At 46.2% G+C, this 25,326-nt stretch overlaps 1 protein-coding gene across 5 annotated transcripts in view; it reads right to left on the reverse strand.

Moving 5' to 3' along the window:
- Positions 1-11,621: 11,621 nt before the first annotated feature.
- Positions 11,622-25,326, reverse strand: part of LOC142576299 (uncharacterized) — a 119,354-nt gene continuing 105,649 nt past the window's right edge. For 2 of the 5 annotated variants that reach the window (XM_075686358.1, XM_075686356.1), the window contains 3 exons: positions 13,818-14,205; positions 13,576-13,761; positions 11,622-12,103 (listed from right to left, as the gene is read on the reverse strand). In XM_075686358.1, the coding sequence (XP_075542473.1) occupies positions 11,820-12,103; positions 13,576-13,761; positions 13,818-14,085 (738 nt within the window). In that variant the 5' untranslated portion in view covers positions 14,086-14,205 and the 3' untranslated portion in view covers positions 11,622-11,819. Of the gene's footprint in view, positions 12,104-13,575; positions 13,762-13,817; positions 18,324-25,326 lie in introns of those variants that run through there. The other 3 variants (XM_075686359.1, XM_075686360.1, XM_075686357.1) reach the window with 3 other exon arrangements.

The raw sequence follows: 25,326 nt of genomic DNA on the forward strand, positions 1-25,326 counted from the left end.
GTAATTTTTTCCCCGAGAACAGAAAGTCCTCCTTTGTAGTAGGGCTAATTTCATTGCACATATTGGTCAGCAGCATTTTTCAAAACATACTTTGTATAAGACAGGGGTGGGAACTTTTGCTGCAATGGGTTTGGCAACCCCTAGCTTTAGACCTAATTGGCCTAGGAGACTCATTCTTGTTTTATTACATTTCTTAGATGTTAAACATTAATTTGGTATTCTAAATTTTATCATGGCATCAATTGTTTAGGATATTATCAAACTCCAAATGAGAAACATAAAATTGTAAATATTTTTAAACCTATTTGTTGTATGGCAAAAAGATTGTGTGGAGTTTATTAAGGGTTTCAGAGTCCCATTTATGCTGCTGCAGGATGAAGAGGAATGTGCTGTCGGTATGCTAATGAAAAATGTCTCTTTCTCTCAGATTCGGCTTCCCGACACTCCAGGAGGACGTGGAGTACGGTCAGCCTCTCCCCGCATCTACCACAGGTTGGAGGCTCACTTCCGGTGAGTAGAAAATTATGGGTGGCAAACATGTGTCCTATTCTGAGACGACAGAATAGGACATCTGTTCGGCGCGATTTTGTAGTAGAGGGCCAGAATCCTAACTGTGGTTTTATCAGGTGGAGCTTATTATCCGTTTCCGCGTCCCACATGCGTTGCCAGTGGTCTCGCAATGTCCTTCGCAAGAAAGGCCTCAAATCTGTGACAGGCACCGCAGCGGTAGGGTTAACAGCTTGCGATGCGATTGACGTGGCCATCTCGTCCGCCAGAACGTTACCCTCGATGCTCCTATGGCCAGGCACCCAGGATATAATGATACGCTGGTTCGATCTGTACGCTATACACAAGACGGAATATAGTTCATTAAGTACTGGATTTTTGTGTGTATAGAGTGACATCAGGGCCTTCACGACACTTAGCGAGTCTGTATATATCGCTGACTTTTGGAGTTCTGATTTTCTTATATGTTTCACAGCAGACAGTAATGCGTAGGCCTCAGCCATAAATATACTTGTTTCCGGATGTAGTACATCGGATTCTGAGAAGGATGGGCCGACGGCAGCATACGACACCCCGGCATTAGACTTCGAAGAGTCTGTGTAGAACTCTGCGCAGGAGTGCTTGTGCTGGAGTTCTAGGAAATGAGTTCGCATTTCAATCTCTGGTGCGTGTTTTGTTACTTCTAAAAAGAATATGTCACATTCTATGACCTGCCACTCCCAAGGCGGTAAGAACTTGGTTGGATGCATTAGGCGAAGCTCGAGGAGTGGGACACGCATTTCATCACTAAGCTCCCTCACTCGAAGCGAGAAAGGCTTTCTTACAGAGGGGAGATTATGGAAAAGTGTAGTGCAGGTCATATCGCTAACAGTGTTAACACATGGATGTTGATGATTGGATTGTATCTTTAGGAAATATGTAAGGCTGATGTAAGTTCTCTGTAGATGGAGGGACCATTCATTTGATTCCGCGTATAAGCTTTCAATCGGGCTTGTTCTGAAAGCGCCAGTGGCTAACCGGATACCTAGATGGTGAACAGGATTTAGCATCTTTAGCGCGCTCGGGGCGGCAGAGTTATATACTACAGCACCATAATCTAATCGAGACCGAATTAGGCTCTTGTATAGGTTCATTAAACACTTCCTGTCACTACCCCATGTAGTCTGGGATAGTAGTTTCATTAAGTTCATTGTTTTTAGACATTTTTTCTTTCAGATATTTAATGTGTGGAATGAAAGTGAGTCTGTAGTCAAGTATAATACCCAGGAATTTCTGCTCTTTGTTGGCAGGTATTTGGTGTCCACACAGCTCTAAGGAAGGATCCGGAAACAGGCCTCTCTTTCTTGTAAAAAGAACACAAGAGCTTTTGTGGGGGTTGATTTTAAATCCGTTTTTGTCTGCCCACTTGGAAATCTTGTTCAAGCCCTCCTGCACCTGCCTCTCGCTACCGAGAGGTTACAGGATTTAAAGCCGATTTGAATGTCGTTAACGTAGACAGAATAAAGAATGGCAGGTGGTAGCGAAGCATGAAGCGTGTTCATCTTCATGATGAAGAGCGTACAACTCAGCACGCCTCGCTCTGGTACACCTGTTTCTTGTGTGAAAGGTCGCGACAATACGTTGCCAATTTTCACTCGGAAGATGCGATTCAACAAATAGCTTTCAATTATTTTCAGCATATTGCCACAGATGCCCATTTCCGACAAGTCTCGACAGATGCCGTAGCGCATTGTTCTGTCATATGCCTTCTCCATGTCAAGGAATACTGACATGAAAAACTGCTTATGTACAAATGCGTCCCGAATATATCCTTCAATGCGTACAACGTGATCTGTTGTCGACCGGCCTTCTCTGAAGCCACACTGATAGGGATCAAGTATATTGTTGAGTTCAAGGAAATGTATGAGTCTGCGATTAATCATATTTTGAAAAACCTTACACAGGCAGCTTGTAAGAGCTATCGGGCGATAGCTTGCCGCCATGGATGGGTCTTTCCCCTGCTTTAAAACAGGGACCACAATTGCTTCTTTGCATGCAGTTGGAAAGTATCCTGCAGCCCAAATAGTGTTCAAAATTGTCAGTAGTGTAACTTGGGTGTGATTGTGTAGGTTTTTGATCATTTCATGCATGATTCTGTCCGAACCCGGTGCGGAGCTCTTGCATGATCTCAAGGCAGCTCTGAACTCGGCAATACTAAACGGACAGTTGTATGGTTCATTCTTTCGACATTTTCTTGTGAGTGGCTTACATTCTTCTATTTGTTTGTATTTGAGAAAGGATTCTGAATAATTTGTTGGACTTTACACGCTCTCAAAGTGCTCCCCAAGTGAGTCTGCCTGATCTTTCAGTGTATCGCCCTGTGTATTGACCAGAGGGAGTGAGTACGTTGGTCGACCTCTAATTCTATTTACCCTGTTCCAGACTTTGGCCTCATCTGTAAACGAGTTAATACTCGATAAAAAGTTCTGCCAACTTTCTCTTCTGGCCTGCCTGCGGGTTCTCCTGCCTTGAGATTTTACTTCATTAAAGTTGATAACATTCTCTGCAGAGGGGGAAGCGCGTTGAGACACCCAGGCTTTGTTCTGTTTCTTACGAGCAATCCTACATTCGTCGTTCCACCACGGGACACGCCATCTGCATGCCAAGCCACTTCCTTCAGATATGCATTTAGATGCGGCATCTATTATGAACGCTGTAAAATACTCTACAGCGGCATCAATTTCTAAAGACATATCAGCCCATGAGATGCTAGATAGAGTTCGAAATTTCTCCCAGTCGGCTGTATCTATCTTCCACCTAGGAGCTTGTGGGGGAAATTCATTTTCTTTAGATGTTCTTAGCAGTACGGGGAAGTGATCGCTCCCGTAAAGATTGCTCGTAACTTCCCATTTGAGTTCAGGCAGTATAGACGCGGAAACTATACTGAGATCTGTTGACGAAAAGGATCTGTTTGCAAAAGAGTAATATGTGGGCTCTTTCTTATTTAGAAGGCACGTTCCAGAAGAAAAAAGTAACTATTCAACGAGACTACCTCGCGCATCGATACGAGAATCTCCCCACGATGTGCTGTGTGCATTGAAATCGCCAAGAACAACATAAGGTTCTGGCAATTCGTCTATGAAGGACTGAAATTCAGGTTTGTTTAACTTGTAATGTGGGGGTATGTAAAGCGAACAAATAGTGATGTGTTTGTTTAGCAGGACAACTCGAACCGCCACTGCTTTGAGGGCCGTTCGTAGCTGTAAACGTTGACACGCTATGCTCTTCTGAATTACAATGGCAACACCGCCTGATGATGCGATAGCATCATCGCGATCTTTGCGAAAAATAACGTGCTGTCGAAGAAAATTTGTGTGATTTGGTTTGAAGTGTGTTTCCTGTAAGCCCAGCACTTTTGGATTGTGTTGGTGGATGAGTTCTTGCAAATCATCAAGGTTTCTAAGGAGACCTCTAATGTTCCATTGAATAATTTGTGTATCCATTTTGAGAGTAAATAAGTGCTGTGTGTATGGAAACGGAGGTGATGCCTTAGGTTACAGAGCTCTTTCGAGGCCCTGTAACGGGTGTTCTGCCCTTTCTGCAGCGTTCGAGGGAGCCTCGCCGCTCCTTAGGGCCGTATTCTGAAACGCTCCTTACCTCACTGAGGAAACCTCAACTGCTTGAGGACGCCTTACCACATATTCTGGAACGCTCCTTACTAAGGTGCCCTCACTGAGGCCTTCCTTGGAGCTCCCTTAGGTTAAGGTAGCGCTGGAGCTACCTTCGTGCCGCCTTGCCTCGCTCCTTGCACTAAAAGGGCGCTTCTCTGCAGCACTTTGCAAACTCTCTCATCTGCCAACAGATGGCAGGAGAAGCACCGCGGCTATAGTGTTCCTGTATATGCTCCCGCAGGGAGCAGAGTTGCGCATAGGTCCGCCGTCGTGATCCAGCTCTGCAGCGAAGCCACTCCTCGTGCGCGCAGGAGCCAAATGCCGCGCGGTGTTCCGCCTTTTTCTCTAGTGGTCGCGAGCTACAAGCGCCAGTTGTTCGCAGGCGCTTAGCAAAGGGCACTTCTTAATACAGGCTACGCTCGAACGAGTCATTCGTGCAGTCGTAGGGGGTGGGCTTCCAACCAACCGAAACTTGGTATGTACCTATGTAAACACGCATATACAAACACACACATGAACGTACAAATAGGGGGTAGGACCGCCTTCCATTCCCCAAAATAAAATACTCCCGTGGCTCGAACAGCTCTAAAGTTCGCTCGCAAACGCGCAGTACGTTGCCACAAAACGCGGTGCAATGATTTTCAGCATGCATATGAAGTTGTCTTATCACTGTCAGAAAGCAAGAAATGTTTTAAAGAGTGTTTAAAACTTCACACACGTAAGGTGGACACTTAGCGCATTTTGGCTGCCGAAACCAGCCGATTAATGACCGTCGCCAAGAGAGCTATCGTTCCTGCAGTTATGTCAGTGACCGTTAACAGAGCGTCATTTATCACTAACCATCGTTCACAACAGCTGCACGTTTTCGATACATGCGGTGCAGACACAGATTTAAGCGCATTTCAAATGTTAACATGTGCACATTTTAAGCAAAGCTTGCTTTTACGATTCATTCATACCACAGACTAATAAGCTATATAGTAGCAGCAAATCTGCAAGTAGAAAAAGATTCAAGATGCAAGAGCTTCTAGATCAAATTTATTTCATACAAGGGAATGCATGAACGGCTGCTGGCAGCAGGCCAAGTGTGCTGGTTCTTAGAACCTTGGGGGCAGAATTCAAAGAAACTGGAAAGGCAACAAGCTATTAAGAGTAGGTTATTTTTATTGCACTAATCACATCAAGATGGCAAACTTGCAGAGTAATTATTCACACAGTGCAGACTGTAATCTGACAACACATTTTTCTTGATCTCTTACCACTCGGAAAAAAGCCAGTAGTTGAAGACACTGTATCAAATCAATGAAATCACTGAAGCAGCTTTTGGCCAAAAAGCCAGGTTACAAAGCTTTGTGACCTATCGCATCAGAGGCAAGGAAATTTTACCTCATTGAACAGTGCATTCACTCCACTCCCGCCCACAGGAAACAGCATTCACCAAAGCACAACGTAGATTTCTAGCGTGTTTAAATGAACGACAAGTTTTTGTTCCACTGGCCGATACATGATGCTCACAAGCTAGCACACATACAGTTGCGCTGCTTAGCTTCTATGGCAGCAATTAGTTAACAAAATAAGTAAGCCTGTGCACTTCAAGACAATAAATTGACTAGAATCAATTTTACTGTTCTCAAAACTTCACACGGAGAAGGAATATATTACAATTATCACAGCTCGAGAGCTAAATATGCATATGCCAACTTAGCACCCGTTTTATCCTTGTTCCCTTGTGTGCTTTCTGCAACGATGTCCTAGCTCTTCAGAAATTGCGGTTGGCGAGAGAGGTACATATTATTCATTTCAATTTTAGTGCATTCAAACTCAAGAAGCCCAGACTTGTTAGCAACAACACTCTCACTATAGTATCAGTGTGTCTCCAGCTAGTTTGCTTGGCTGAAGCATCCTATGGCTGACTTCCGTGCGGTTTGTGCAGTGTGGTGCATCGCACCCCGTCATACTGGAATACAAGTGCCAGTACGATGTGTTTCGTATCACTTCACCAAGGTCCTTGACTTCACATCGTCGAATACCGTACCTGAAACCCGCAGCTGCTCCTCTCAACGCACGATCGACGGTCCGCTGATTGCAATGGCGATGGCACTGACGGAAACGACAAATTGGCATGAGTTGGCGATGCGCCCGTAAAGTTGGCTTCGCATCGGCGCGGATCATTTGACGTCATTTTTCGCGCTCGGCCAATAGCGGTGCGAGCGGCGCCGGAAAAGGTATGCGCAACTCTGCTCCCTGCGGGAGCATATACAGGAACACTACGCGGCTATTAGGCGGCTACGGTGCCGCGGCCAGTTGAAAAAAAAAATGGCGGTGTGTGGCTCGTTCATTGACAGCAATGTCGAAAATTTTGTGGAATTTGCGCTACGAGCAACTGACTTCGTGTACGGTGAGGTGTACCGCTATCCGTCACCTTCAGCGAGAAACCTGAGAGATCGGTTGAACCCTCTAGAACTGTACACCGATGAAGAATTTCGGTCGAGATATCGCTTCTCCAAGCAGTCTGTTGTACTGCTACTGAAAGAGCTGCGGCTCAACAGAAATGATGACAAAAGAGGTGAGCCTCTTCCGCCTGTGTTAAAGCTTCTCATCACACTCCGATTCTACGCAACCGGTGCGATGCAGACTGTTGTTGGTGACCTCGTCAACGTATCGCAGCCATCCGTGAGCAGGAGCATCTGGGAGGTTACGCAAGCAATCTGCATGGGACTGTTCCGCAAGCACGTGCGCCTACCGACAAGTGCAGAAGCGAAGTCCGTCAAGACAAGGTTTTACAATATCGCTGGCTTTCCGGGCGTCACTGGCTGCATTGACTGCACGCACGTGCAAATCATCAGTCCCGGAGGAGACAACGCAGAAGTGTACAGGAATCGAAAAGGCGTGTTTTCGATAAATGTGCAGGTAAGTTGTGGGCGTTTTATTTTTTACTTGTTTTCAAGGAATACCTCGTTGATTGACGCCCGCGAACTTCTGCGCGTTAGTGACATGTCGACGTAGCTAAAACACTATTGCACGATGAGTAGCTGTGCGTACCGTGTATTTCACAAGTTTAATTGAACGATATAATACGTTTTTCTGGGTAAGTTGATCCAGACAACAAGAAACACTGCAGGCGAGTCTGTCCCGTGTATTCATTTCCTGTCGTGCATTCGTGTCATTCTAACGTGTAAGCTGTTTATAGCTCCAAGTAATGCATGTCACTCTGATCATGAGAAAGAAATTTACAGAAGAATAAAATTGGGTTGGAGTGCATACGGCAGACACTGACAAATCCTGACTGGGACGGTAGAAAACTAGGTGAGGTGATGAAGTTTGGAAATTTGTAGGCATAACTGAGAGTCAGCTAGTGCACGACAGGGGTAATTGGAAATCGCAGGGAGAGGCGATCGTCCCGGCGGGGGGGGGGGGGGGGGGGGCAGTGGACATAAATATAGGCTGATGATGATGAATGTATATCACTAACGTTTTCTTCATTCTGTGTTGAAGTTTTATTGTGTGCAGAGGTACGCAGTACTTCTAAAATCACATTTTTGTTTGCTGTTTCAGGCTGTGACAGGACCCGAGCTTCAGTTCTTCGACATTGTTGCAGGTTGGCCTGGTTCTGTTCACGACAGCCGAATTTTTGAAAACAGTCGTGTGATGACATCATACAAGCAAAGAACTGTGTCTGGCATGCTTCTGGGAGACCAGGGATATGCTTGCCTGCCGTACCTCATGCCACCCCTGAAATACCCCCAGACAGCTGCAGAAAAAAGGCAGGATGCATATTTAAATTCATCACCTCTATTGATTCTGTGCGGTTTGGCAGTGTACATGTACCTTATGGTGAGTGCCATAGATAACATGCACCACTTGAATTAAAGGATATAAAGTTAAAGAAAGTGCTTTGTGTACGAAACAGTGCAGCTGGAAAGTGTACCCTTTGTTACATATTGCTGAAGAGGTGCCATGCACTTTATGTAGTGCCATAACGCACTACTTAACATTCAGTTTTGATGGGAATGTATGTCGGATGTGTGTATACAAAAAATTCGTATAATTCAGCTCATCTGTGGCCTGACAGGCTGACTGATTTGTTTGAACTAATTCTGCTGTAACTTTGTGTACTTTTGTGCAGATACAACAAGAGCCAAATCAAAACAAGGAACTCAGTAGAGAGAGCATTTGGAGTTTGGAAGAGGCGGTTTGGCTGCCTGAAGACAAAGCTACAAACAAAAAAAGGAGAGGACATGTGCAATAATAACAGTGTGTGCGTCACTTCATAATGTGGCTTCTAAATTGGGTGATTTCTGGTTGAATGGAAATGAAGAAAAGGATGCAAGTGAACCAGGGCCTGCACCAGCTGACACTCCTCGTGGCAACCAGCTGCGAAGGCGGCTCAGTGAGAGACGCTTTTCGAGCACTGCAGCTCACCAGAACGTGGACTGAGCAAACTGAATAGACTGAGCAAACGACAGACCATTATTACTTCATGGCACCACTGGTGTGTTATTACAGGACATCATCGTCTTATGTAATGTGTATGCCTTGTTTCCTATCTTAAGAAGCTAACAAACACTGACACCAAGGACCACATAGGGGAAATTACTTGCGCTTAATAAATGAAATTTCATTTATTAAGCACAAGTAATTTCCATGTGGTCCTTGGTGTCAGTGTTTGTTGGCTTCTTATGATATGACTAATAAAAATCGGGCTCCTCGGTTAACCCCCTTTCTTCTCGTTTGTTTCCTATCTGTAATTGTTGATTAATGGTTAGTTAGTTAGTTAAATGTGGGTTTAATGGCGCAAAAGCGGCTAAGGCTATGCTGCGCTAAACACGAGGTGTTCTAAAATACAGTTTATAAAGTGAAAGACTACGTTAATAATCTATATTTTATGTAAAAATCCAGTGTCGTCTAAAAATTTACACACGTCACCTAATGGGACTAGTGGATCATCGCCTAAAATTAGAGCAGGGTGTAACGGTATGTGTAGTTGATATAATTTGTGCAAAAGTGCTCGTCTGTGTGTTTCAATCTGCGTACATGTGAGTAATATGTGTATAACTGTTAGCGGCTGTTGACACTTCTCGCATGTTGGTGTGTCTTCTTTCCTAAGTAAGTAATTGTGTGTGATGTGTGTGTGTCCAATGCGTAGTCGGCATAAAACTACTTCGATGAACCGCTCCTGATGATAGCATCACTTCCACTCCCCAACTATGGGTTTCGTGAGATGTAGCTTGTTGTCGGAACAGCGGTCCCATTCGCGTTGCCATTTTACCGTTAAGGCTTTTCTAATTGCGCGGATGCTATCTTTATATGGGAGTGTTGTGTTTGTAATGTCTTTGTGTGCTGCCATCAATGCATATGTATCAGCTGCTTCGTTATCCGGTATCCCAACATGGCTTGGGACCCAGCAGAAACGAATTGTCCTCCCGTATTCGTTAAAAGCCACCATGTTTAAAATGTCTCCAATCAGGGGTTCACACTCAGATTTCAGATGTAGTGCCTTCAGTGTGCTTAAAGAATCTGTGTATATGACTGCATTTGTGTGTTTATCAGCGATAATTTTTTTCACAACAACCCATATAGCGAAAACTTCGGCCGTGAAAACAGAGGAGTGTTGTGGCAATCGGATACTTTTTTTCCCAATTTTCCGTTATGACCCCCACACCCACGTGTTCTTTCGTTTTGGAGCCATCAGTGTAATATTGCACGTTATTTTGATATTTGTCCTGAAGTTCACGGAATTCTTGTGTAATGTGTTCGCGTGGGGTGTCTTTCTTCTTTAAATGTGTCAATGTCCAGTCACATAACGGTTCAAAATCGTACCATGGGGGCAAACGCTGTGGCTTTCTGGCAACCTCGAGGACTTCGCAAGGAATGTCATAATCCCGGACATATTCCTCATATCGCAGGACAAGCGGTTTGATCATGTTCGGTTTATTTGTATAGTGTAGGCGTGAGTTGCATTGTGTGAGGATGTTGTAGCATATGTGTTGTGGTGACGACTGAATTCTTAGTACATAGGAAAAAGTGAGTAATGCTCTGCGCTGGTGTAAGGAGGGTTCATTACACTCAACATATAAACTTTGAATAGGTGAAGTTTTGTAGGCACCACTTGCCAGTCGCAATCCAAGGTTATGTACTGGATCAAGTCGTTGGATGTAGGACTGTCTGGCTGAGCCGTAAACAATAGAGCCGTAGTATAAAAGGCTGCGAACAAGAGAGCGGTAAATACGTAAAAGACACATTCGGTCGGAACCCCAGTGCTTATGAGATAAAACTTTCAGGATATTCAATGCTTTATTTGCCTTAATCTTTAGTGTTTTAATGTGGGATAGGAAGTTTAGTTTTTTGTCAAAAATTACTCCCAAGAATTTATATTCTTGTTTTACCGGCAGCGCGACATCATTCAATTTTACATCCGGGTCTAAGTACAACCCTCGTTTTTGCGAAAAAAGCACTGTAACAGTTTTCTGAGTAGAGAAGCGGAAGCCATTTTGCTCAGCCCATTCCATTAGTTTATTTATTGTTATCTGGAGCTGTCTTTCACATGTTCGTAAGTTTGAGGCGCGGCATGCTATTTGCAGATCATCGACATATATGGAGTGCATAACGGAGGTGGGAATAACTTTGTTGACAGAGTTCATTTTTACTATAAAGAGTGTTGTGCTAAGTACGCAACCTTGTGGCACGCCGTTTTCTTGGATAAATGTGCGCGAGAGCACAGTGCCTAGACGGATTTGGAAAGTTCTGTTGGACATAAAATCAGCGAGACAGTTTAGCATTTTGCCACGGATTCCTAACGCGGCGACATCACGTAAGATACCAAATCTCCACGTGGTGTCGTACGCTTTTTCAAGGTCGAAGAACACTGCCAGGCAGTGCTGTTTTTGTAGAAATGCTTCACGTATTTCGTGTTCAAGTCGGACGAGGTGGTCTGTCGTTGAACACCCTTTTTTATAGCCGCACTGGTGAAAATCAATGGAGTTACGTGTATCAAGCGTGAAAGTTATTCTCGCATTTACGACACTTTCGTATGATTTCGCCAAACAGTGTGAGGGCAATGGGTCGAAAGCTGCTTGGGGATGTGGGGGATTTACCTGTTTTTAAAAAAGGCACAACTATTGCATTTTTCCAACTTGTTGGCATGCTTCCAGATTCAAATACTTCGTTAAAAAACTTAAGGAGAGCATTTACGGATGCTGGGGACAGGTGTGCAAGCATGGAATAATGAATCCGGTCAGGACCTACTGCAGTTTTCTTGCCAGCAGAGAGAACCCTGTTAAGCTCTTGTAGCGTAAATGGAGCGTTGTTTTCGTCCCTTGACATACACGCAGTTGGTAGCTTCTCTTTTTCTGCCGACAGTTTGTATTTTAAGAACCTGTTTGAATAATTAGCCGAGCTAGAGATGTTATAGAAATGTTCCCCAAGTATAGTTGAGTAATGACTCCAATGGAACATTACGCTAAAAACTGTTGCAACTTGTTTATTAATAGTTACTCTTTGCCTCATCACCAGCCAGTTGCTTGGCAAGAACTTCTGCTCTCATTGAGGAGACCTTCAGTTTAGCCCTCAGAAGATGCAGTTGCATCCTGTGCAAAGAGCTTCTTTTCTTCTCCTCGTCAGCATATTGCAGTCTTTTCCATCCATGTTCCTCTTCCATCATTCTCATTCTGGCTTTGTGCTCTGGGGCTCTTTGGCATCTTTCATCCTGCAACGCTTGCAGCCGGGATTCCAGTTCAGTGGATAGCGTCTGCTGCAAAAGTGCACGCCGGCTAACCGCTGTTTCTGAGATGCTGACTGAGTTGTAGTGCATTGAGTCTGCTGAGAGGCTTGCCGTCTGCATTGCGCAGGCTCAGATGAGGTCTCAGTAGGGTCTGCTGGTAACGGGGATGTAGCATTCGCAGAATCCACATACAAATATTCAGTGCTGCTTAGTTCCAGGGTACGATCTGCAAAAATAAAAATGCATTTGTAGAAAACACAAATATAATTATCTAGTCTGCTGCTATCTAGTGTTCTCTCATGCCATAAAATAAAAATTGTCTGAATACCAGTGCTCGCTGTTTGTGCTTTATTTGGCCATCTCATGTGCTTACAAGATAAATATTGTACTCATAGAAACTAAGCGGTAGGCCACGGAGAATGTGGTAGTGGCTTAATTCATGGTCCTTATACGCAAGAAAATAGCGGACCCTGCGCATTTCCTCTTGCACTTCGGCTCTCATTGTGGTTTCGTATAGTACTGATGCATTCAAGAGCCCAGAAAAACTGACGTGCACAAGACTACACAATAAGGAAACACGGATACGTATGAGTTAAGAGTACTATTATGGCACTGTGGCTTATTCGTTACATAAAAATTACATTTTTATACCGCCACATCCATCTACATGTAGATGTGGTGCGCAGTGTTTTAGGCAGTGCCTAAGAAAGATGAAATTTCAGTAAGTGTTGAGTGATGTCGCTGTTCGCATGCATAACATTGCTTGGTATTTGTTTCACAGCATAAGAAAACAGTATTGCTAGGTTTGATAAATCGTTGTGCATAGCTCATCGGTGTATACGGTGTGGAGTAAATAAAAAAAAAATGTAAGCAGAGCAAGGGGAGATGCACTGTGTCATGTTTGCATGGCACTGCTAATTCGTTGTGATGTTTGAATTATTGTGCATACCAGCTAAGCTGAGCTGAGCTATATGTATATTTGGTAACCCATATTTTGGCAACACCTTCCGAATGTAAAAATAATGAGGCCTCAGTAGGGTCTGCTGGTAACGGGGATGTAGCATTCGCAGAATCCACACAGCACATACTGGGCAGACAAATAACCAAGGAATAAGAACTTCTGCATATTGCACAGGCTCAGATGAGGCCTCAGTAGGGTCTGCTGGTAACGGGGATGTAGCATTCGCAGAATCCACACCTGCACATACTGGGCAGACAAATAACCAAGGAATAAGAACTTCTGCATGTTTATGCGTGTATTCTTATTTTTTGCATTCGGAAGGTGTTGCCAAGATATGGGTTACCAAATATACATATAGCTCAGCTCAGCTTAGCTGGTATGCACAATAATTCTAACATCACAACGAATTAGCAGTGCCATGCAAACAAACATGACAGTGCATCTCCCCTCGCTCTGCTTACATTATTTTTTTTTGTTTACTCCACACCGTGAAGACAACAGATCCCACAAACTGTTGGAATCGGTGAAAGCGAGGCTTTACCGTTTGCGTGAAATAATTGGTCACTGCATAAGTAGAACAGCATTGAATGCACGCTTCGGCGGCATTCTGTGCAGGTGCGTTGTAGCTGTCTCGACACACCGTATACATCGGTGAGCTATGCACAACGATTTATCAAACCTAGCAGTGTCACATAAACACACTGCAATAGTGCGTATAGCGGCCGGTCGTCACTGACCGTCGTCACTGTCCTCCGGGTTGCTCTGCGTCATTCCGGTGATGATGTCAGCCACGCTATCGGCAGGTTGCGTTGATGGTGGTCGGTCGCTATCATACGGGTTCCTGACGCGTTCCGAAAGATACGGAACTGCAGCCTCGATCTGCGACAGCCGCTCGTCCACAGGTTCCGGCGGCGGCCCATCTCCTGCGATAGACATTGGCTCGAACACAAGGGCAAACTCTAGAGTAGCACAATCTCACCTGTAGCCATGGCATCCCTTATTTGCTTGGCCTTTTCTTTCTTCCACCGCTGCTTTAGGTTGTCCCATAGCTTTTTAAGTTGTGCGACAGTGCGCGGCCGCACATTTTCTGCGCTGTTGAATTCGGCAGTCAATGCATCCCATGCTTTCATCTTTCTCGACAGCGACACGGTGTCGGATTTTTTGTTTTCGATTGAGAACTTGTACTTACGTACAAGCTCTGTTACCAGGTCTCTTTCTTCGTCGCTGTAAAACAGCTTCCCGGGCATGTTTTTTACGTACGCGGCTATCACAAAACAACGAGGCGTTGGTCAGAAGTAAGAAGCGTGGTGGCGCAGTCAGAAGCGGTCGGAAGATTGTCGCCAATGTTGCTGGACCAACATTTTTGCCTGCCGAAAAAGCAGAAAGTTAGATAAAACAGAACAAAATGGGCACCTTCCTAGCAAAATAGCAGTGCGCACGTCAACATTTATCGATGCGCATAACAAAATATTACATATATTCTTTATTCTGGCTTGAAAGTGAATGTTTATTTAATATTTCACATCTACCCTCGAACCAAGACTCGTGAAATACGCACGTTGCGTCACTGAGGAGGCCCTTTCGAAAGGAGTCGCTGTAGATATTTCCAAAAGGGCACGGTCTGCGCACAGGCTCTCAGAATTGTTTCAAAGAAAGAGATTAAGAACCACTTAATATACTGGTTCCCGGCACACTTAGGACCAAAGATCGGCAACGTCCCCAACCTTAACGAGGCGGCACACGAGGCTGCGTGCGCGCTTACAGACCGCGCGGCTTCACCCAACCACTCGGAGAATAAGGACGCGCCCACATCATACAATGAAATCACTAAACACTACTATCTACAACGCAGACAGTATAGCACGCCACACCGCACGCTCACTCGAGCTCAAGGGGTTACACTCAGAATGCTACAAACAGACACATACCCCACTCAAAACAGATTACACCATTACATGCCTGAGCTCTACGACAAGTCTCATTGCACCAATTGCAACACATCCCTTAACGTATATCATTTACTCTGGCCGTGCTCGCAAGCTCACGTAAACTACGAACAGGGCAAGCGCAAGTTTGAAGAAGCAATCCGAAGCGAAGAACTCGCTCCCCAACTCTGGGCCGTCCAGCAGGTCCACGACGCCGCCAGGAAACTCAACCTACCGGTTCCGTCGTGGGAGACGCCCACTCCATGAGAGCCCAAAGCTCTCGTGGCCTGCAGGACCTGAATAAAGTTGATTTCCTTCCTTCCTTCCTTCGAAAGGAACGTTGAAGGAAGCTTTTAGAATACGCTGGAGCCCTGAAGGAGCTCCTTGAGGTAAGGAGGCATGAAGGGCTCCTCACGTAAGGTAAGGAAATGGTCTGAGGTGAGGAACGTTTCAGAATACGGGCCTTAGGCGCTTGGTGCGCCTTGAGGATGGGTGTAGTGTCCATTGCCTCTTGTGAGGCGCCGGACACGTGCTCTTGCAAGCGGGAAGTTACCAGCGAGGGTCCCGCCTTGGAGGGCAAGACCCCTGCGCCCACCAGCCCGGAGGTCGATGGGGCTCCCTGGGGGATTTGGCTGCGGCGGCCGTTGCCAGCACTGGAAGGGACCTGGGAAGTTGAGGCAGCCTCGGCTACGCCCACCTTCGGGGTCGATGGTCCCTGCTCCTCGGTTGACGGAGCAGCGCTAGCTGCCACCACCGCGGGGGCAGATGGCGTAACTGCCGACTCACTGTTTGTGGGTCGGACAGCCGCCGGAGGCCGTTGTGACGCTGCCCCCTGACAGGCCACATCGGCAAAGGTTTTCTTTTGCAGGTAGGATACCCGCCTCCGTGCCTCCTTGCAACTTATATTTTCCTTTACTTTAACTGTTACGATTTCCTTTTCTTTTTTCCAAGACGGGCACGACCGCGAGTATGCGGCATGCTCGCCATCACAATTAACACACTGTGGAGTGTTCTGGCACGTTTCGGAGGAATGTTCTTTGTCACTGCACTTGGCACAAGTCAGCCAGCCTCGACAGTTCTGTGAACTGTGGCCGAAACGTTGGCACTGAGAGGATTGGGAACGTATGGCCGAACATGAAGTTTGATATAACCAGTGTTAGGGTTGGCGTCTGTCACCACGTGGCGGAGAGGTCATTCACCCTACCCCCCCTGAACCGGAGCCCACGTGCACCGGAGGGGTCATTCACCCGACCTTCTCCCCGGATTAGTCGATTAGAGGATCGACCTCTCCCTCCCGTGCTTGGTATTGCAGGAGGAGGGGCCCTCTCTCCGTGCCTGTCACGTGTCATCGATGGAAGCAAGATCCCGCCCACACTTGTAGAGAGCTATTTAAGGGGCTCCGAAATGTACTTTGACATACTGCTTACTTGAGACTTCATACTTCATGCTTTTCTTATTTTCTTTCAACTACCTTTGAATAAACCGTGCAAGTTTCGCACTAGCAAATCGTCTCGCCCCTGCTTGGTCGCCATGATCTACCGGATGCCTGTAGCCCGCCGACAACGCCATGATACCCAATAAGTAATGTCGGTCGAGCTTCGTTAGGCAGGTGCCGCTACTTCTCGGCAGCAGTACGGTACGCTACCCTGGAGTACGCAACACCGGCCTCGATGGACTCGGGAAGGACACTTGAGCCGAAGGTGAGTATCAGGTGTTTCGTCTTGATCTCTTTTCCATCTCGCCTCATCTTAATTCGTTTAACATTGATAACATTCTGGTCACTGAAGCCCTCCAAGAGTTCAGCCTCAGTGAGCTCCATCAAGTCATCGTCAGAGACAACACCATGGATGGCGTTCATCGTGCGGTGCGGGGTTATAATTATTCGGGTTTCTTCAAATGACACTAGTTTTGACAATTTTTCATATTGTTTTCGATCGCGGAGCTCCAAGAGGAGATCACCGCTTGCCATCCTCGACGCCTTATAACCAGGACCAAAGACTTCCGTCAATGACTTGGAAACAAGGAATGGTGAAATGGTTCGGACTGCTTTGTTTGGCTTTTCAGAATGAATGATGTGGAAGCGGAGGAAATTGTGGATTTGGTGTCCAAAAAACTTGAAGACATCTTCGGTGCGCCCTCATTTATGAGGGCGATCAGAAAGTTTGGGGAAAGAAGTTTCCATGAAAATATACAAAAATTCAGCAACAGCGCCGACCGCCAACCACGGAGCCCAACGAGGGGACGCGGCAGAGCTTGCATAGAAGTCTGCACGACGCCAGTCGTACGCCGTCACTATAAACGAATATGGTGTACCCAAGGTTGGATAGCCACACAGAGTTAACCCTTGCCGCCAGGAGAAAGGAAATAAAAAGAAGAGAGAAGGAGACAGGAAAGGTCATAAAGTGAGAGATAAAGACAAAGATTCGAGGAGGGAGAGACAGGAAAAGGCGACTGCCGATTTCCTCCAGGTGGGTCAGTCTGGAGGTGCCGTCTATGTGAAGCCGAGGCCGAAGAGGTGTGTTGCCTCCGCCGGGGGGCCTTAAAAGTCCAAACACCCAGGTTCGGCTCAACCCCCAGGATCCCCTTTTCTCCAGACACGGCTAAGCCGCGCACAGCTACACGCGGGAGGGTCCAACCCTCGTGTGCTCGGGTACGTGGTGTCGCAACACACCAAACGCCTGCTTGCGCAGATGCCCCTGCAGGGGCAGCTTGCTGTGTGATTTGACTGAATCAGCCATAAGAGTAACTCATCTCACTTGGTAAATTATAACACATATTAGTGTGATGTACAACATATCAGTTACGCTAATGTGGGGGGTTCTCTAGCTTATACAGCAAAATAATCGGCGCACGAGAAAAAGTTATTTTTTGCATACCGCTTGTACACACTGATTTACGGAAAATGAGCTGGAATGAATGAATGAATGTGTGGTTTAGTGGCGCAAGGGCCAGGTATGGCCAAAGAGCGCCAAGACAGTGTTAGTGATTTCGCGGGAAAATGAGCTGGAGCTGTCCACATTATCTACTTATTTTACCTGCGAATATACTCAACAAAAATGTGTCCCAGCTGCTTAGTGGTATTTGATATTATGTTGGTATTGCATATGTGCATGTTGTCTAAAATAATTGAATTTTGAGAATGCTCGTAGGAATCTGATGTGCATATCTGCAGTTTATGGATACATGCAAAAGACTCAGCATCAAGTGTAAGTGAACAATCCCACAGGCCCGGAGTCGGTCATCCAAATAGATTCGCTGCACACATTTATGACCAGAAAAGATATGGCACATAACATGGCAAGCGAGGAAGTGTTGAAAATATTGCATAGTTAATAAAACGTCTATGCTATTAATATGTGGGTTCATGCACTTGATTTCGTTAGGCACTCACCTCTTGATTGCTTCCTAACGCAGAAATACTCGGCATCAGGCTGTTTTTCTGCTGTGGCCTTTGTAGAAGCATGATTGTTCAAAGTTCAATAATTAAACAGATTCTATAACTTGCTTGTAGATTCGCCAATACAATTACGGTGCACCGGAATTCCCTACTGAAGGGAGGCCTGCAGGTAAAAACACCGCTCCGCGTGTAAGAAAATGCTCTACTGTGATGCCAAAAAAACAGATTCAGAACCAATATTCAAGCCATGCTTTATTGCAAGAATGCGTACATCGTGATTTACATAAGTCACGTACTTAGCAAGCGATTTCTGTAAGCTGAATATTAAGGCATTGATACAATGTCAAAGTAGCTGAAATGCAGCGCCCCCAAGTAGCGCTGCCTTTCTTGTGTTGCTGCTGTGCCATGCCTAGCGGGCAAGATACAAGTTGCCGCAGAAGTCGCGCTCGAGGAATGAAAAGATTGAGTTCGTTACTACTAGACGTAGTAACGCCTAGTACCATGGATACCTGCCAGTGTTTTGGATGTCAATCCACCGTCAGCCCATGTCCTTTGTCAAGACGGTTCGACATGCAGCCGACACAACGACCATTTGCACCTTGTGCAGTCAGCACCATTTTGTCCTGCTGGCACAGAAGCTTTTCCTGAACTGGAGCAGCTGCCCCTCTATTCTCCAGCTGTCCAAGATGTGCTTCATGAGAAAGAACCAGCCATACATCTCCCAGCTGCACCCGATGTGCTACATGAGGAACAATCACCTGGAAGTGTACCTGGAAGTAGCTGCGCCGTGGACAACCCTGTCATGTCTTTACCTTGCACTCCAAAGTTGCAACGTAGTACAACAACTCGAAAACCAGTGATCAAGTACTCCTCGTAGCATATATCTTAAGAGGGGAGGGGTGACACAATGTTAAAGTAGCTGAAATGCAGCGCCCCCAAGCAGCGCTGCTTTTTTTTGTGTTGCTGCTGCGCCATGCCTAGCGGGCAAGATATAAGCGGCCGCAGTAGTCGTGTTCGAGGAATAAAAAGATGGGAGTTCGTTACTACTAGGCGTGCTTGGCCTGTTTTTTCAGTGGCTGCACTTCGCGGACCAACATGGTTCACATTCACTGAGCCATGTGCAATTATATCACGCATCACCTTCATAAAGCCATCAGGTATGCGTTTTTCAATGACGAAGCTTAAGGTCCCCTGTACTTGTTCTCAGCTCTTTCAATAATAACTGCACTGGCCATGTTGACTAGTAGCAACAGGACGGCGCCCTAGTGGTTCCCACTTTTTTGGGCCAGCTTTTTCTCTAGAGTTGGTTATATTAACTCTATGGGCTGTGCGATTGGTGCGATGGCAGGCGATCATCGGAAGTTCCGGACTGTTCATGTGTTCGGGAAGAGGCGAAAACGGCCAAACGCCATCCAAGAGCACACAGCGTATCACCAGCGAGACCTTCTGTCGCCGAGAACACAGAAGCAGGCTGTGCCTGCCTTATCATGAACGCGGCACCCGCGATCGCGGACGCGATAGCCGCGACCAAAGAACACATGCGAGCTGCGCGTGTTGACACTCCTTGGGTTTCCGACGCCGAAAAAGTGGCCATCGAGTGTTGTGTGAGTAATGTACAGCAAGACCTTTCATCGACGTCGGCCACACACGACGCAAGTGGTCTTTTTTTTGAGACCTGGAAGGAGCCGCGACAACTGGAACGCTGTTCACCATCGTAAGCTTAGCGTTGGTGAATGAACTGCTTCATTACATGAAGTGCCGTGTGTCTGGTGGGCCTGGCAGCATCTCCAAAGAAGACCAAGAATATAGCATCGCTGCAAAACTTGTGCTGACCTGTGATGAGTGCGGAGAACTGAAGACTGTATGGAGCTGGCCGAGAGCGGGGGGGGGGGGGGGGGGCGCGGCGCGCGGCCCTTTCGAAATCAATGCGCTCGCGGTTCGCGCGGCAATGAGCACAGGGAATGGGCAAACTGCACTAAATGATCGCTTTTCCACCCTGAATATTTCGAAGAGAGGGATGCACACGAAGACGTACCAAGATTATGTCAAATTGAAGATGAACCCTGCCTCGTAGGAGGCTGCCGCGTTCGTTATTGACGACTGCGCAAGCACCGTGAAAAGGCTGTATGCTGATCTGAACTATGGAAATCCTGGAAACATCACTGTTTCCTCTGATGGGACTTTGTTGACCAGGGGCCACTCATACCATATATGTGCTGGGACAGTGATCGAGCTATTTACAGGATATGTGCTTGACTTCGTCGTCCTATCGAAATTATGTTTGGGGTGCCAGCTAGGGTCAAAGGAGGATGACCCAAGGTATGCCAAGTGGCTCGCTGGCCACAGTTGCCAAAAGAACAACTCCAGTAAGCCAGGCCGAATGGAGGTAAAAGTGGCACACATTTTATTTGGCCACTCATTATAAAGGCATGGGCTCTGCTACACAACTATGTTATGTGATGGAGACAGCCAGGCCTTCAATGGGCTCCCTGCAATGGTCAGGTGGCGCTGCGATCAGCTCAGCCGTCAGCGTCACCGTGCCAGTTGTGCGAAACAGCGAAGCGGCCGCTGCTACGGAGGCATGCTTTTGTGGCACCCGTTTGAAACCTGTCGGACGTTCTAAATTGCAGTTTTGAGGCAGTCGAAACCATCGAGGCCCATTTTGGACCGCCAACGCTTGAGAAAGGACGTAAAATTTACAACTACAACCATGTACATCGTGTCAAAGAGGTAAACAGCACGGACATCACATCGAGGTGCTTAAGTTTTATGGTGTTTTAGGTGCCAAAATTACGATCTGATTAGGAGGCACGCCGTGGTGGGGGACTCCGGAATAATTTGGACCACCTGGGGTTCTTTAATGTGGAGCTAAATCCAATTACACGGGTGCTTTGGTATTTCAACCCCATCGGAATTCGGCCGCTGAGGCCGGGATTTAATCCTGCGACCTCGATCTTAGCAGCTCAACACCATAGCCACTAAGCAACCACCGCAGATTGCGAAGTATTTGTCACAACAAAGCAAGCATGCTTACGACGTCGAACTCAGTGAGTTAACAAATCGTTATTTCATGCCACTTAAGTAAGCAAATACGGCCGTGGACGTCTTTGAACTGTCATTTGTCGTTTCATTATTTGGAGCGTGCCTTGCACTTCACAATTGTAGAGGTTTTGGCGAATTTGGCAGATAAGTGCTTTTTTTCTTCGTTGACGAAGCACCTCGGGCATATTCTGGCATTGTCGTTCAGACTCGAATGTGAGAGGGCATTACCGCTGAAGCATCACAGAGAGCAACCAGCTGAGACTAAACAATGTGAAGACTGAACAAAGATGCGCTAGTATGCACGAGATAAATGCTAATTTTCCAATACTCGACTGCAGTGTACTCCAACCTTAGTTCTGTTGTTCTAAGTACGAGAAAATATCGGCACAAATGAGCTCGGTTCCAGCATTCCCGTCTTGATCTTGACGCAGGAAGAAACGCAGTGCATACAAAGCTCCAGCATGGAGTGCTTACGAAGCTAGATTTGACACATAACAACCACTCCGCGTTTGTTTGGAGCAAGACGAGCTGAATGACTATCTAAACTGATTTACAAGAGCGGGAATCAGTTCACGCATGTTTATGCAGTTGACGCTTTATTGTGTTTTTATGGATGCCGCTACTGGTTCCTTATTATTATTATTTTTCTTGTTTTTGCATTTACGTCTTAGTTCGTTTAACAGAAATTCGCAAGACCGACACGAACTGCGACGACCCACTTCAGCCGCCGGGTTGCTTCCGCCGGTTTTGTAGGGCAGCGGTACAATTTGGACACCGACTTCGCGGTTGTCACAATCCTTAATGCAGCAGTATCTGTGCTTGTTCTTTTTGTTCACACTTCTCACGAAGGCGCTGCCTAGAGGCCGCGACAAATCCATTGGAAAATTGGAAAAGCAGGCTTTCAGGCAGGCCTGAGCGCACCATGGACAATGGTGAAATGACGGTGAGGGCCTACCCGTGAGTGCTCACCGCCACTGCTAGGCGGCGCAACATGTACAGGCAAACTTCACTGCAGGGTGCCCATAGCATGCTGGAGGCACAGGTATATATGACTTTGTGCCAATAGAAAAAGAGGACTGTGTCAGCCATGTGCATAAGCGCATGGGCACAGCTCTTCGAAATCTGCAGAAACAAAGAGCTAAAGGAAAGCCATGCATTGGCGGTAAGGGTAAACTCACGGGCGAGCTGGTCACGAAGCTCACTACATATTATGGATGGGCTTTGAAAACTCATCAAGGAAACATAGAAGCCAAGCATAATGCTGTTTAGGCAACTCTTTATCATGTAGCATCTACTGATGCAAGCCCAAAGCACTCACGTTGCCCAAGTGGTGAAGAATCCTGGTGCAAGTACAAAAGGGCTGTTGCCAAGCCGGAGACTCCTCCAAAGCATCGCTACAACCTGCCAGACCATATTGTTGATGCCTTGAGGCCTGTGCACACACGCCTCTCTGACAAGAAATTGCTGAAGCGTTGTCGGAGAGGCAAAAAACAAAACCCGAACGAGAGCCTGCACTCTGTCATTTGGTCGCTCGTGTCAAAGAACAAACATGCCTCCCTTTTCACTGTGGAAGCTGCTGTGGCCGAAGCAGTCACAATGTTTAACGCAGGCAAAGGGAGAGCAGATGCAGCAATACTAAATGAACTGCACCTGCAGCAGAATGCCATAGCCTCTGAAAGATGTTCAGAAAAGGACAGTCACAGACCACTAGTGGCATCCGAGAAGAAGCATGCACATGCTGAAAACTTCAGGCATGCAATGAAAAGAAAGCGCACCAAGGAAAATGATGACGACTACGTTCTGGTGGCTTCTAGCATCGTTACTACACTGATTCACACCTTCTGCTGTTGAATAAAAATGCTCACCATGTTCCTAAACTTCTTTTCTCATTTTCTCAAAACATTCTTCATCACATACTAGGCCATTGCCCATAGTATCTTTTGATGTAGTGGTCGGATTTTGATAATTCTTGCAGCATTTGAAAGCTTATACTTTTTGATTAGTGCAGGAAAACCAAGAAATTGATATTTTTATTTAGAACAGCGATATAATTAACAATAAGATTAAGCAACAGTTTCAGATTTCTGATGAGTATACTTGATAAGGCCATAACTCTTGAACCAATCAAGCTAAAGATAAAATTATGGTTTTCCTGCACTCCCTGGTCTCTATAGAGTGCTGTCATACCAAAGTAGTAGCAATCTTTGATGAGAAAGCTCTCAAAGGACAGGGCAGAATGTAAGTTTATGGAACAGTCAATATTCTAAAATCTGGGAGTGATAGCCGAAATCTAATTGCATATTTGTTTTCAGCTGTGAAAAATACACATTGCATAAAAATTTTAGCTGGAAATACTGAAAGTTTTAAAAAAATATTTTCGAAACAGTGTATCCCCTTAACATCATTCTTTCATATGTGCTAAGGCTGCATTGCAGTGTTACTTTATATTTCGTAGCTTTATTTATATCTATTTTAATAAATATTTTTATTGTACTTGTCGCATATTTGCCGATCTTGCTGTTCTTGTTCGTGATTGCTTGCTTTGTTCATCCCTAGTGCAGGTTTCTCACAATAAGCATATATACTGCTAACTAGAAGGCAGCCTTCTTTTGTTTGTGGAAATGCTCTGACTGATTTTCTTGTCTTTGTTTTTTCTAGGTGCCATTTTAGATTGGGGGGTACTGCTTGCAATATGACAAACGTCTTGGCTGCCGGTGACTCGATGGTGAAATACGCAGACCAGTATTTCCCATCGCGTTGTAGTTTTTGAGTCAGTGTTGCCACGCATAGAGGAATAAGGATTGAGTATTTGCTGTCAATGATTGCTGATAAGCTAGCCGGCTTTGATGTCGTTGTGAATGTTGGCACTAACAACACTGTTGACAGTGTCAGCGTGGACATGGACAAGTACTGCCAGTTCGCTCAGGAGATCGTTGAAAGGAATCCCATGTTGCATGCAGCTTTTTCTGCCATTCTTCCTTGTGGGCAGAGTCAGTACTGCCCATGGGAAGCTCAGCCCTCTTGCTTGCATGACCTGAATGACAACTACATAAAGGTTAATGCTGCCCTGATACAGTAATGCCATGAATGTGGCTTCACTTTCTTAGCTGGTCTCGTGGACAAGTGGCCCAGCTGCCTGAGCAGAGATGGTGTCCGCCCAAGTTGCTTTGGTAACAAAGTGCTGGCAGAATTCCTGTACCAAGACGCCTGCACCCTGCCCATATATCCGGAGGGAAGCCGCATCTTACAGTGCTACAAGGAGACCCAGGCACCTTCTTCATGGACTGGCTGGACTGGGCAGGACAGCATCCCTGCCATCCCTGAGGCTGACTTTCCCCCCACTTTATTTACATATTTTCATTTTTTTTCAAGCAGCAAGTGTACCTTCCACAGTACCAGCTCCTGTCTGGAAAGCCAGCACTGCTCCCTTGCAGAGGCACCACACCAACCAGCCGACCAGAACCCTTCAAGGTCCTGGCTTTTCACTTGATGGTGCTGTCCATGTCCACTGCAAGGGAAGCAAGGCTTGGTGGACCTGGGACAGCCTGCCTTCCCCCATTTTCCATGGCACAAGTGTACCAAGCAGGGAAAAAGCCAAGAGGAAGGCTGTTGAGCTAATGATCTCAGGTCAAGGTGCAAGCACCACTTTGTCAGGAGAGCTAGGAGAGGCACATAGAAGCATAAGAATGCTTTTGTTGTGTGCTCTTCTGTGGGAGAAGGAAAAGGCAGTGCTCGAGAAGCAGCAGTGCCAGAGGCTGTCTCCCAGTGTGGTGACAGTTAGTGGAAAGTGGTGGTATTGAAGAGGCGGCAGAAAACTGCGACACTGCACAAGCAAGAAAGGAGCTGTGACATGGCTGGTGACAGGGAAGGCAAAGTTTTTGCTGTGACAACTGCCAAGTTCTTGAAGTTTGCTTCACCTTTGACAGCAGTTGTAAGCCAGAAACACACACGTATTGACAGTAGAAAGTCTCAGTCTGTTACTGCCTCTGGCAGCAAGCTTGAACAAGCCAGTGCCTCCTATGATAACATTTGTTATAGTTTTAGCAAGGTGCAGCATGTGGCCAGCAGACAGAATAAAGAATGCTTGGCACTTGCTACGGCTGAGTGCAGACTTGTCATATATG

The sequence above is a fragment of the Dermacentor variabilis genome, chromosome 3 (genome assembly GCF_050947875.1).
Source record: "Dermacentor variabilis isolate Ectoservices chromosome 3, ASM5094787v1, whole genome shotgun sequence".
NCBI classification, from domain to species: domain Eukaryota; kingdom Metazoa; phylum Arthropoda; class Arachnida; order Ixodida; family Ixodidae; genus Dermacentor; species Dermacentor variabilis.